The sequence below is a fragment of the Leucoraja erinacea genome, chromosome 21 (genome assembly GCF_028641065.1).
Source record: "Leucoraja erinacea ecotype New England chromosome 21, Leri_hhj_1, whole genome shotgun sequence".
In the NCBI taxonomy this organism is placed as follows: Eukaryota; Metazoa; Chordata; class Chondrichthyes; order Rajiformes; family Rajidae; genus Leucoraja; species Leucoraja erinaceus.
The window spans coordinates 22,101,818-22,115,869 of record NC_073397.1 but is presented as its reverse complement, the minus strand read 5'-3'; the positions used below and the strand labels follow the sequence as shown (position 1 = coordinate 22,115,869).

Sequence of the window (14,052 nt, the reverse complement as noted above, 5' to 3'; positions counted from 1 at the left end):
TGTATTTACATGTGTAGTATGATTGTATCCAAAAAAGGTATGGACAGTCTTTAGTTTCAAAATAAAATGTAGTTACTGGGGTCGAGTAATTTATAAGGAAGACATTTTTATGGCACAAAATTAGATCTTTGTTTTCAGAGAAGAACAGAAGACATGCTCAAACCTTATCACACATATGTGGCTTTTCAGCACTGTGCGTTTTCAAGTGCTGTGTTAGTCTCTTCTGCATGGGATAGACACGATAGCAAACAGGACAAGGATAGGAATTCACCTTGGGCACCTGCAGACAATTCAAAACAAGGATGAATTGTTGCTAAGAAAACATATTAAAGTTATTTTATACAGAATTTGTGACACGTTGGTCTAACTATAATCAATCATATTAGAATAGGACTTGAATTTTCAAAATGTATTCCAAAACAAAAATATGCGGGTCAGTCAGGAGACGCAGATAAAGCCAGGTTAGTTATCACAATGACCCGTTTTCATAAATGGCAGGAGGTGATGAAAGATCTATTTGAGCACAAAATGAAGTTACCATTTTGAACAGAGCATCCCATGTTTTAATTAGTTTTAATTATTCTCCAATTTGCTTTTTATTAGTTTAAACCTCTCATTCCTTATCTAATGCACAGATTACCACCTTATGTGATTAGATCTCATTAAACTGCCTCTGCAGCGGATGGGATTTACATTTGGTAATTCTAGACCTCAGAACTACAGGGTGTTTTGTCAATGTGTATTTTAGTTGTACTAAGTATACAAACACTCTTCCCATTTGATCATCTCAGCAGAAAAGCAGTTTATCTTGAACACACACCAAATTTAAAAACAATTTCTAAGACGTTTGATACATCATAAAACGAGCTAACGTATTTCAAGAAGCTTGAGCAAATAAAAAGCTAAGCCACATTTAATATTAGAAAAGATGAGCAAAACCTTTAAAGAGGACATTTGGATACTGTATTCTATAATTTGAGGATACTACTGCAAGCCACTACATTTAAGTCCATAAACATCTACAAGGAAAACCAGTAAATCCAAAAGTCGAATTGGATTTTCTGAGAATGCCAATTGTTTTCCAACCAAGCCAAGAGTACTCAGTAAGAAAAGTGCTAAACCAATAATCACCTGATATTTTTTTTAATGAGCCTGGTTAACAGAAGTTGAAATTTATTATTTACATTGAGCCGAGTTAGATGAGGGGTCTGAGAATAATTATTATCAGATTCATGATAATGCAATTAAGTTGGGAGGAGTTGCAAGGTGGAACAAAGATACAGAAGTTTGAAAATGCATACTTCCAGATTCAAGGACATTTTCTTCCCAAATGTTATGAGGCAACCGAAAGATCCTGTCATCAGGAAGGTAAATAGAGTAGAATGCAATTATAAACACTGGACTTTAAGATAATTAGATATTTTTAATGCACGAGTACTGTTTTCCAGAGATGGAGGTCAGGTATCAGAATAAATAGTTAGGCATTTTAGCCCAAGGGAAAATGTTTCTCACTGAGGATTGCACATCTTAGGAATTTACTTCCTCATAGGGCTATGGATCTTTATGCAATTTAAGAATTAAAGTGATTGGTTGTTAGATACTAAATAAATTAAGGATATTGAGAGATGCAATAAAATAGAACAAGATTAAAACAATATTTTCCTTGATTAGTACGGGTGTCAGAGTTATGGGGAGAAGGCAGGAGAATGGGGTTAGGAGGGAGAGACAAATCAGCCATGTAAATTTGAGTAAACTTGATGGGCCGAATGTCCTGGTTCTTCTCCTATCACGTGAACTGATGAAGAAAAGCTATGTGTAGGAAAGAACTGCAAATGCTGGTTCGCCAACGTCTGCCTGTCCCTTCCTTCTTTGTTGTGTGATAGTATGTGTTAAATGTATGTTTTAGTGTTCTTTAGCTTGTTTTATGTGGGGGGTGGGGCAACTTTTTAAAACCTCACCTCGACAGAGATGCAATTTTTTTCCGTATCGTATCTCCGTCCACGCTGCGGTCTAACATCGAGGAGTTGGCGGCCTTTGCTAGAGACCGACTTCGGGAGCTCCAACCGCGGGAGCCTGCGGACTTAACATTGTGGAGCTTGAGGTTCCTGGTTGGAGACCGACAGGGAGCTCCAAGCCGCAGGAGCTTAAGACACCCAGACGCGGGAGCTTTGACCGCCCCAGTGCAGGAGCTTTGATCACCGGCTGCGGGAGCTTTGGTTCGACTGCCCTGACCACGGGAGAATAAAGAGGAAGAAGACTGGACCCCATTGCCTTCCATCACGGTGTGGAATGTGGGGAATCTGTTGTGGTGGATGTTTATGTTAACTTTTAAGTAGTTGTGTATCTTGTTGCTTTTTTTGTTAAGTATGGCTTAATGGTAAATTGAATTTCACTACACCTTAATTGGCTCATATGACAATAAACTGACCTTGACCTTGATAAGACACAAAAATGCTGGAGTAACTCACATGAGGAAATGGTGAAGCATTGAAGATTACCTCAGCATCTCTGGAGAGAAGGAACGATCAAGACCCTTCTTCAGACTTAAGGGCCTGTCCCACGAGCATGCGACTACATGCGGCAAGCGCGACCAAACTGGAAGCGGGGGCCGCGCGGAGGTAGAGTGATCCCCGTACAGGGCCTGTCCCACCAGCATGCGACTGCATGTGGTGAGCGCGACCAAACCGGAAGCGGGGGCCATGCGGAGGTCGAGTGATCCCGTACGAGTTGACGAGAAGTTCGAGCGAAGTCTGCGGGAAGTTCGCGCTAGGCGTACGCCGTCAAGACGCTGCGTACGCCGTCGAAACGCTACGCACGGCCGTCGAGGCGGTGCGTACGGCCTCAATGCGGCTGCAGGCCTTCAGGCCGTTGCTGCGTGGAATTTTTGGACAGTGTCAGTTTTTCGGAGTCCCGCGCGATGTTGGGACCAGCTCCGCACAACTCCATACTGCCCCGGGGATCGAAGTGGGACCGGCCCCGCGAGGCCATACGGCTCAAGCGACCACGTTAGGTTGCGCTTGCCGCATGCTCGTGGGACAGCCCCTTTAGAGTCAGGGGAGAGGGAAACAGAGAGATATAGAAGGGTAAGGTGTGAAAACACTGATCAAAGGGGACAATGTTCAAGGAAATGTAGAAGGGTACATTGTAAGCAGAGGGGAAGGTGACAATTAAGCATACAATCAGTATATTTAATCAGGAGAATGAACCCAGTCGGAGAACTAGGATTGGGGGAGGGTCGTACAGAGAGGGACAGTAAGGGTTAAAGTTACAGAGAAAACAATATTAATACCGCTGGGTTGTAAGCTACCCAAGCGAAATATGAGGTGTTGTTCCACCAATTTGCATTGGGCCTTGCTTTAACAGCAGAAGAGGCCCAGGACAGAAAGGTCAGTGTGGGAATGGGAGGGGGAGTTAAAGAGTTTAGCAACTGGGAGATCGGATAGGCCAAGGCAGACTGAGCAGGGGCGTTCAGCAAAAATGATCAACAAGTATGCACTTAGTCTCGCCGATATATAGGAGTCCACACCTGGAACAACAGATACAATAGATGAGGTTGGAGGAGGTGCAAGTGAACCTCTGCCTCACCTGAAAGAACTGTTGGGAGTCCTTGGACGGAGTCGAGGGAGCAGGTATAGGGATAGCTGTTGCGATTGTAGGGGTACCTGGGGAGGGGCTGGTTTGGGTGGATAGGGACGAGTTGACCAGGGAGTTGCCGAGGGCATGGTCTCTGTGGAAAGCAGTGGACATTGGAGACAGACTTTGTAAGAATCTGCATAATATGACGGCAGTCATCAAAATAGGTAAAGCGGATACAAAAATTAGACCTCAAACTTTACAGAATAAAACTGTTACTTTGGTTTAATTTGACGTCATTATGAATAAAACATTAAACGTTCAAACTGTAGTATCAATTTTGGGGGTAAAAGGAGGAACAGATTCTGCTTTATTTGTGCACTGCATTAATAATTAGGTTTAAGGAATAATCAGATAATGAAACATCAAGAGAATAATCATTCAATAAAAACCCCTTTTTTAGGCAGTTCCATTCTATAATGATTATTTCACAGAACTGCAGAAAATGCCTTGTATCTGAAAGAGCAAGTACAGTGCAAGAGGTAAAAAGTGCAAATTTCATTTTGCAAAAGATCTAATTTCAACAAACTTTAATCTATCTATACATAACTAAAACTCTGATCTTGTGGTCTTCCGGTTTGTGCTCTTCCTGGTTTTTCTATTTGCGCAAAAACGGTATGCGATAGCGCTACGATTTCTCGCCAGCTCACTCACCGTTTGCTTGTGCTGCGAGTGCAACAAGTTTTGCTCCAATCGGTGGTATATTCTAAAAGTTAGAGGTTTAAAAATCTTAAAAACCTGCACGTGCGTAGATCGATCTCCTCTCCTGCCAGTCAGCGCCGTGCGGATTGGTCTCTTCTCCTGTCACCCCCTGGGACTGTCTCGAACCGGACCCAATTTTCAGAGAGACCAGAAGCGGCGCGGTGTTGGGAGATGTGTGCAGTTAGGGGCTATGGGTGAGTGGTGGAATATTGCATTGGGGAATGGGTTGCGTTAGGGTACGAGGCCTCCCATGTGACTGAGACCCAACGGGTCCCACTTAGTCTAGTCCTTCTTAAATATATGCCTGATCCGGAGTTATGTCTTTGAACGGGACTAGCATGGGATTTAGTCACGTTTCAACCCATTCATCGGGGAATCAGGCTGGTTAAAATAAATCTGGACAGGAAACCAACATTTTATTTTTCAGAATAATGACAGTTTGAACCCGACTTCGAATCTATGATTGATGGTACCCTGTTGTTCTCAATATTAATTGAGCATTGCCCTTAATAAATATCTTGCTTTATCCTTCACTGGCTTTGGAAATTCATTTAGCTTCACTTCAACCACATTCTGTAGTTTAAAGGATTAACAAAAAGCTTGCAATTACAGACATAGAATGGACGTAAAAAAACAAATTATTGCAGGAACTCAGAGGATCAAAGAACATCTGTAGGGGAAAGGAATCGTTAATGTTTTGGGTTGAGACCTTGCAACAGAGCGCAGGTTTGCATTAGAATGCTTTGTTCTTCTTAAATCATCATATTCTATAGGGTGTTCTTTGTGTAGGCTTGATACAATCAGGCCAATTTAAAAGACAGTTATGAATAATTTTACGTTAAGTTTTACAGGAAAGAAACGAACAGGGGTCCTTCTCTAAAGATTATTAATAAATAAGGTAACGTGGGGAAAATCTTTAAATTCCATGATAGTTTTCTTCATTCTTAGATATTTAGTATATTAAAACATAAAACAGAGTATAGGCCCTTCGGCCCACAATGTCTGTGCTGAACATGGTGCCAAGACCATCACTCATCTTTCTGCACATCACGCATATCTGCCCATTCCCTGCGTAGCCATACGCCTATCCAAAAGTATTTTAAATGCCACTAACGTATCTGTATTAACCACCACCTTGAACAGCACGTTCCAGTCAGTCACCACCCTCTGTAAAAAAAATTGCCCCGCACATCTCCTTTAAACTCGGCCCTTCTCGCATTAAAGCTATAACCTAAAGATATCTTTAAGAACAAAAGTTAGATTCTTAAATTGCTGAAAACATCTAACTTCTAGAAAGGGCAAATGAAGAGTACAGATTACACATATTTAAGAAGCTAATGAGTGCGGAGCGTAGGAGAGGAAAATAAATGTTGTACTGAAACAGTTGAATCAAGTGGAGCAAGTAAAGACTGGCATGAAGCAAACACCAGAGTCACGTATTAGGACCGTTTCTGTGTATTAAAGGTCTTCAGATGCGTCAGAAATTCAAATCTACCTCTTATCCCCCGCTGCCTGAACCAAATTGTTCAAGTTTTATGAAACCTTTGTCCAAATTAATAGAAGTGATAATAAAGAACAATTAGCAGATGAAATGTAGTCACAATCAAATGCTCAGTTTTTTTAGCATTTGGATTGAAAGGTACAATACAGTTCCAATACCAGAAACATTAGTCAGAGGAGGGAAAAACCCTTGATTTCTTAAGGTGTGCCCAAATCTTGCGAATGCTTAATGAATGCTCACCAGGTCAGCTTTCTTCTTTCTGGAAAGGAAGAAAAAGAAAACAAAGTCACACAAAATTAAATAACATCTGGCAAAGGATAAGCAAGCATATCCTGCACATATTTGTCTTTTTAGGGATTCTTATTTTCAAATCCATGATCACGCTTGCAGGCTTTTCGTTTGGATTGCTTACTCAATTGAATCTTGTGCTTGCAACACTTAAGGGCGACACAGTAGCATAGCGGTAGAGTTGTTGCTTTACAGCACTAGAGACCCACGTTCAATCACGACTACAGGTGCTGTCGTTACAGACTTTGTATGTTCTCCCTGTGATCACATAGGTTTTCTCCAGGTGTTCTGGTTTCCCTCCCACATTCCAAAAACATGCAGGTTTGTAGGTTAACTGCTTTCAGATAATTAACCCTAGTGCGTGGGGTAGCGTGGACTCAGTGAACCAAAGGGCACGTTTCCACACTTCCAATTCCATATCATCACACCTTCCAAATACAAAAAGGTCCAAAAACTTAAATCAGTCGAAATAAGCACTGGGTACAAGCACCTTCTGATGCAAAGCCATTCAGCTGAAGCATTAATTCAATTTCCTCTCCAGACACTGCCTAATATGCACCATATTTCCAGCATTTTCTGGTTTGAATCTCATTTTCAGTCCATTTACGCATCCTTAATCTAAACAACTCTTTCTCCTAATCTTTAATATTTAGGATTAACAACTGGAAAGCTCAAACCAATCTGGGCAGTATGAGACACAAGTTGGTGCTTACCGTTCTTTTGTGTGTATTGATGAGTGCCTGAGGACATCCTTTTTGTAAACACTTGTATAATCACATTCCTCACATTTATATGGCTTTGTTCCAACATGATTAAACATGTGCTCCTGTGTGACAAATATAAAACAATAGAGAGTATTAAAGTCCTTATTTTTTTTAATGTATTTTAGCTTCATTCTCTTTCAATCTATTTTCATTGTCTGCATAGCATGTAGCCCAAATACGAATTAATATTTATAAGATCCTCCTGCTGCTACTGAGACAAAGCACCAAGTGGCAGCAAGAACCCTCTTGACTCTTAGCAACAGCTCATTTCCCCTTTGTAGGAGGTGCCTTAATTCATGTTTAACCTACCAACTATTTGAATTAGCTCAATATTTCCCCTTCTAAATACTTGCAATCACCCTCTTGCCAAGATGGATTTATTGGGTAGCAATCAAGACATTGCAAATCTGGGTATATTTCACCTCTTTAGCCACATGTAGTTCAGGTCCCTTCTCATTCTTTCTAGCAAAGAATCAGTTACTTCACGACATCCTGCAGATTTTAACGTCACCGAGGTCATACAAATAATAACATTACAGTAAAAAATGCACAGTTCTGAAGACGGAGCACACAGAATATGATAGCTTGGAAGGAGACCCTTTGGCTTGAAATGTCTGTAGTGAGCCTTTTGGGATCAGCTATCAGTGTTCTATTAGCTTTAAGATAGTTATGGATAAAGACAGGGCGACGTGTTAAAACTCTAAATTGTGGCCAGGCCAACTATGATGGTATCAGACAGGAACGTGATCAAGTTGATTTAAGTAGGTTGTTTACCAGCAAAGGAATGCCTGAAAAATTGGATGTATTTAAGAGTGTGGTGACAAGAATTCAGGGCATGTATGTTCCTGTTAGAGGGAAGGGCACAGCAGAGGGAATGGATGCTTGGATGATGAGAAATTGAGCTCTGTCAGACAAAGGAAGCAGCATGGGACAGGTATAGGAAGCTGGAATCAAGTGTATCCCTGTCGGAGTTTCAGGAACTTAGGAGCATACTGAAGAAGGAAATCAGAAGGGCAAAAAGGGGGCAGGAGATAGCTCTGGCAGATAATATGAAGGGAAATCCAAATACATTTTATCTTTATTAAGGGAAAGAAAACGACTAGAGAGAATAGGGCCTCTTAGAACCAACGGCATCAACTGTGTGGAGCTGCAGGCGATGAGCAAGGTTCTTAATGAGTGATATTCCTCTGTGTTTACCATGGAAAAAGATATGAAGACTGGGGAACTTGGGACAGTTAATGGAAGTATCTGGAGGACAATCAGTATTACAAGTTAAGGAGTTGTTCAACATCAGAAGGCATATGAAGGTGGATAAATCTCCTGGGCCTGCAGATATATCGGAGGACACTGTGGGAAGCTAGAGAAAAAGAAAATGCAGGTTAACCAATAAGGATCACCATTTGATACGGATGAGGTGCCAGAAGACTGAAGGGTGGCTAATGTTGGGCCTCTATTTAAGAAGGGCTGCAAGAAAAAGCCTGGGAACCATAGGTCAATGATTACTGGAGAGTATTCAGAAGGATAATATATAAGAATGCATATATATGGGCTGATTAGAAATTGTCAGCATAGTTTTGTACGTGGGAGATATTGTTGCACGTCTCACGAATCTGATCGTGTTTTTTGAAGGAGTAACCAAAAAGGTTGATGAAAGCACAGCCGTAGATGTTGTCTATGTGGATCTCAGCAAGGCATTTGATAATGTTCCATAGTCGGTTGCTCTGAAATGTTAGTTCACGTGGTATCCAGGGAGAGCTAGACTACTGGGTAGCCAATTGGCCGCATGAAAGAAAATAGACGGTGATGGTGGAAGGTTGTTTTTCAGACTGGAGGCTTGTGACTAGTGTTGTACCTCAAGGGTCAGTGCTGGGGCCATTGCTGTTTGTGGTTTACATCAGCGAGTTAGATGAGAATGTACAAGGCATGATTAGTACGTCTGCGAAATACACAAAAGTGGGTCGTATCATATTAAACAAAGATGATTATCAAACATTGCAGCAGGGCTGAGGAAGGGTTAATGGAGTTTAATATAGGTGCGAGGTGCTGCATTTTGGAAACACAAACCAGGATCTTCACAGTAAATGGCAGGGCACTGGGGAGTATTGTGGAGCAGAGTGATCTAGGAGTGCAGGTACATATTTCCTCAGAAGTGGCATCACAGGTTGATAGGGTGTTCAAGTCAACCTTTGGCACATTGGCCTTCATCAGTCAGATGTTATGTTGTTACAGTTACACAAGACATTGGTGAGGTCACATTTGGGGTATTGTGTACAGTTTGGTCACCATGTTATAGGGAAGTTGTTGCTAAGCTTAAAAGGTTGCAGAGAACATTTATGAGGAGGTTGCCAGGTTTCGAGGACCTGAGCTATAGGGAAGGGTTGAGCAGGCTAGGACTTTATTCCTTAAGAGCACAGTAGGAGGGATGATGTTATAGAGGTGCAAGAGCACGAGGGGAATAAACAGGGTAAATGCAGTCTTTTACGTAGAGTAGGTAAGCAAGAACCAGAGGACATAGGTTTAAGGCAAGAGGGAATAGATTTAATAGGAACCCGAAGGTCAATGTTTTCTACACAAAGGATGGTGGGTATATGGACCGATCTGCCACAGGAGGTAGTTGAGGCTGGTACTATCACTATATTTTAAAGACATTTGAACAGATACATGGACAGGAAAGATTTAGAAGGATATGGGCCAAACACAGGCAATATTGGGAAGGAGTGGATATAACATCGACAACATTGTTGCTGAACCAATAAGCCCAATGCCCTCTTGCTTCCAAAGACCATCAAAAGTTAGCACTTTTGAGGTTATTACTAACCTTGAGTGATGACCACCGTTTACAACGATAACTGCACTGCAGGCACTTGAACCGTTCTGGATCATTCCCTTCATGTGAATCTATGTGAAATCTCAAATCTTCTTGGGTCAGGAAGCGGGAGCCACAGATCCGACAATGGTGGGGCCTCATCAGGGGTTTGTTTGATCTATAGTAATTGTATCTTTGTGTCCACATAAAAAAAAGGTCACATTCAGAATTTATTAGAATTTATTTAATGTACATATACTAATTTTATCTGTCCAAAAACCGGAATATAATCAGCCAGATTTTACATTCAATATAAAACACACTTTCCCCTAACAGACGTCAGAATTGATGTTGTCAATCTCGAGAAATGTTTCAGATGGTAATTTAACATGTTTGGATTTGGGAAAAGATAGGTGGTGAAAAAACATTTCTGTTCTCCACTTCTAAAAGCCAACCTACTCACAAAGAGAGAGATGCCAAATGACATTTTTATGTCTTATTAAACGAGAGATGCCAAATGACATTTTTATGTCTTATTAAACGTCTGCTTAATAAGACAGACACAAATGCATCTGTTAGACACAAATCCCAATACGAGTCAGGTGTATTGGATCTGGCAGGTAATTTTTCATAGTCATACGATCTGGCATCATGTCAATGCCCAACTTTCCAACTATATCTCTTGATTTAGCGACTTTCAGCAATTGGACTTTAGCCCGAATTGAATTCAGCCCGAATGTCCTTTAACCCAATCATGACAATTGCAAGTTTTGTGGAAAGATTGGGTTCTCTACACCAATTGCATTTCAAATTCTGGCGGATAGTGGGCAAAACAACAAATAGTGAGATTATTATTAGGCTATGGTTGAACCATCTCAATATGTCTCACTCATTTTGAGAGGACAGGTTTAGGCATAAGAATGCCTCTATCCAGGCCTCTGAAAACCAAATCAACAAATTCACTCATCAAATGGTTTACCTGCGGCCCAGGTATCCTCTGTATTTCCTCCTGCCGAACCTTTTAGGTGGACGACCTCGTCTTCTCAAATGTTTATAAGATGGCTCGCTGGTGTTTGATGATGGATCTTTGTTCTCCGAATCGGACTGGCTGATCCCAGACTCTGCTACAACCTCATTGGCTGCCGACACATCACCATTCTCATGGGCAGTTGAACTGGCTGCTTCAGAGGTCTGGAGATCCATTAGGTTGGACTGGGAAGTGACAAGTGCCTCAACCTCTGCTCCTGTTTGACAGAAGGACAAGGGGGTGGAATTCAAATATTCACCAGAGCCAGGTTTACAGATGGAAAATAGAATCTAAGATGTTGACTATGAGAAGGCGTTTTAAAAGATAGAAAGAGATGAAACAAGATGGAAGGATTTACAAAAGGAGTTCTAGGATAGAAGGTACAGTTGTAGTAAAGTCAGAGAGCACAGTCATTAACTGCATTGGAGGCAAGCAAACACTATTTGGAGTTACACCAGCATAATGTCTTTAAAAAAAATATATAAAGCATCTACAGTTCCTCGTTTCTCAATTAAACGATTTCAACTTTGTAGGGCCATGCTGCTTCTAATGTGGCTACTGTGCTTTCCTATATTTTATTGTAGAAGGAACATTAAAACATTTTCTCACCGACTTAAAAGCAATTGGAGTATCCTACAATTGTCAAAGATGCTACAACATGTACTTCATTTCATTGGAAATATTTAAATACTGTAAATCAGGGGTTCAAAAATTGAATAGGAATAGTGGCATGTTAGGAAATGGAGATAAATATAGATGATCTTGGCAGATTATATCTATATATAGCACTAAAACTCATCCCGTTTCTATGCGTGCGCGCGTCTGCCTATGTGATCTTAGAACTACGCCAAAATACAAGATAGCGCTACAATTGGAATATTGCGTTGGGGGAACGGGTTGCGTTGGGGGACCAGGCCTCCCGTGTGACAGGGATCCAACAGTATACTATTAAAATTCAGTTTGGGGCCAAACAAATAAAATACTTCAGATCAAGGAGAAATTGTGGAATGACGTAGATGAATGAACATGCAAGCCAATTTTTTTAAAATCAGAAGCTCATCAGTATTTTGTTGAATTTATCAATGCTCAATTGTTAAATTTCTAGTTCGACATTATTGATGAACTTGTCAACTAGCAACCCATGTTCACTGGTTTCTTCACCAAAATTATTGTACAAGCTGTTGTTTCACATGCATATGCCCATCGTTTACAAACTTGTTTGGGGCTCTTAAATCGGCTTTCTCCTCCTAGCATAGCTACAAATTAGACATCAGTCAGTCACAAAACCAGATCCTTTTTGAATCTAGCTCTTTGCCAGTCACCACCTTTTGTCTGATTTTAACATGGTGGATCATGATCCACATACTAATTTAATGTGGATCAGAGACGCTTTACATAATTCTATCCGCTGCTCTTGTTCAACAAAAGTATAAGGGCGGTGGAATTCAAATATTCACCAGAGCCAGTATTTAGGATGGAATTGAAACAGGACCCAAAGATGGTAAATGTAAAAAAATTGTCCCTGGTATAATAGTGTAAATGTGCAGGGATCACTGGTCGGCATGGACCCGGTGGGCCGAATGGCCCGTTTCCACGCTGTATTTCTAAACTAAACTGTTTCTATTTTTGGAAATAAGATTGTGTGCAAAAACTAGTGCAGTTAATACCTTAAAACATTTTGCTGTACTACTCCCTGCATAGACCAAGATAAGCCAAATTTTAACTTGTAACTGGGACAAAGGAGGGAAATATTAGCAAAATAAAAACGTTATCCAATTACTGAACAATGTGATATGCAAAGGCTGGTTATGATATCGCTTGCCATCTGTTGGAGTTTATAGTTGAATATCACATCTGAATATCACATGTTGCAAGAATTATTGAGTCTAAAACAAGAGGCCAGTCTCAGAAGAAGGGACTCAAGATGAGGAAAAAAAAAAAATCAGTATGTGGATTGAGGTAAACTGTTGAAATTTCCCACCCAACCTGTGCAAAGTAGGAGATAGACCAGACCAGAGAATGATGTATTCAAGGGAGAGTTGGATATGGCTCTTAGGGCTAATGGAATCAAGGTATACAGGGAGAAAGCAGGAACGGGGTACTGATTCTGGATGATCAGCCATGATCATATTGAAAGGCGGTGCCGGCTCGAAGGGCTGAATGGCCTACTCTTGCACCTACTTTCTATGTTTCAATGTTTCTACAAGACCAAAACCAAGTCACCACAATATTTGTTTGGGAAACCAGATGACAATTCTGCTATGTTATGCTATGTGTCTGTTATGAGACTGAAGAAGGGCCTCGACGTATATCATCACGTATCTATGTTCTCCGGAGATGCTGCCTGACCTGCTGAGTTACTCCAGCAGTTTATGTTCTTTTATGACACATTTCTTTACCTGTTTTCTTCCCCAACTGCTCCATTACATAAATTGTGTGTAATATTATGTGACACAAATGAACTAATCAATGCAGATTTGGGAGGGGACTTTGATAACATTGAGGAAAGCCTGAAGCTTCATGAACATGGAAGAAACAGAAACAACATTTATCTCAACAGTGGTCAAACATTTCTGGAAAGCTAAAGATTTGTGAACTTTTCTTAGCCATCTATCTTGCTTGCAGGTATGTACAGACAGAAATGAGAAGCAATGAGTCAAATACAATTTATCAACGTGTTGATGAGGAGGTTGTGCTGGAACTATTTTACCATCAAACCCAGATGCTGCTTCTGTTTGCAAAACCTTACGAGGCCTCCCTGGGCGCCTGCGAGGCCGGTCACTGGATGAAGTGGTGACATTGCGACTGTAGTTCGGTTGTCTCCCACGCGCCTCATCCTCCGCTGGATTATAATCGCTGTCGGCTAACAAGAGATTATTTTCCAGAATGAAAATTTACTCGGGAGGAATCAGCATATCCACTGTATGATTAAATCAGCTAGTTTTTTTGTGAAACTGGTAAGAGTGAAACTGTTGCATGATACATTATGAAAAATGTTCCTTAAAAACAATAAATGCAAATATTTGTGCCAGGTCAAGCTGCGTTCATGGGAAGAAATACATATACTATTTCAGGTCAAATCACCTCATCTTTTATTAGGCCTTCTGTACTCAATATTGAATTCTACAACTTCAGGTAACTTGATTTCTGTCTGTCCGAGTCACACATCTGTTTTAGTAGCTCAGTTAGTCTGTTCCAATCTCATGACTTGCTGGGCACACCTCCCTACTCTGCATTTTGCAAATACTAACTCATCTGTACGTTCATTTGCCGATTATGACACTCAATAACTGTTCCCACTCGCTCACTGCTCAGATGGTCACCCCTGTTT

At 41.0% G+C, this 14,052-nt stretch overlaps 1 protein-coding gene across 4 annotated transcripts in view; it reads right to left on the bottom strand.

Moving 5' to 3' along the window:
• Positions 1-14,052, bottom strand: part of znf335 (zinc finger protein 335) — a 55,161-nt gene that overhangs the window by 28,005 nt on the left and 13,104 nt on the right. For 3 of the 4 annotated variants that reach the window (XM_055652391.1, XM_055652390.1, XM_055652389.1), the window contains exons 7-12: positions 13,432-13,584; positions 10,674-10,938; positions 9,707-9,887; positions 6,838-6,950; positions 6,077-6,095; positions 164-313 (exon numbers count right to left, since the gene is read on the bottom strand). In XM_055652391.1, coding sequence (XP_055508366.1) covers positions 164-313; positions 6,077-6,095; positions 6,838-6,950; positions 9,707-9,887; positions 10,674-10,938; positions 13,432-13,584 — 881 coding nt within the window. The remainder of the gene's footprint in view (positions 1-163; positions 314-6,076; positions 6,096-6,837; positions 6,951-9,706; positions 9,888-10,673; positions 10,939-13,431; positions 13,585-14,052) is intronic. The other variant, XM_055652392.1, reaches the window with a different exon arrangement.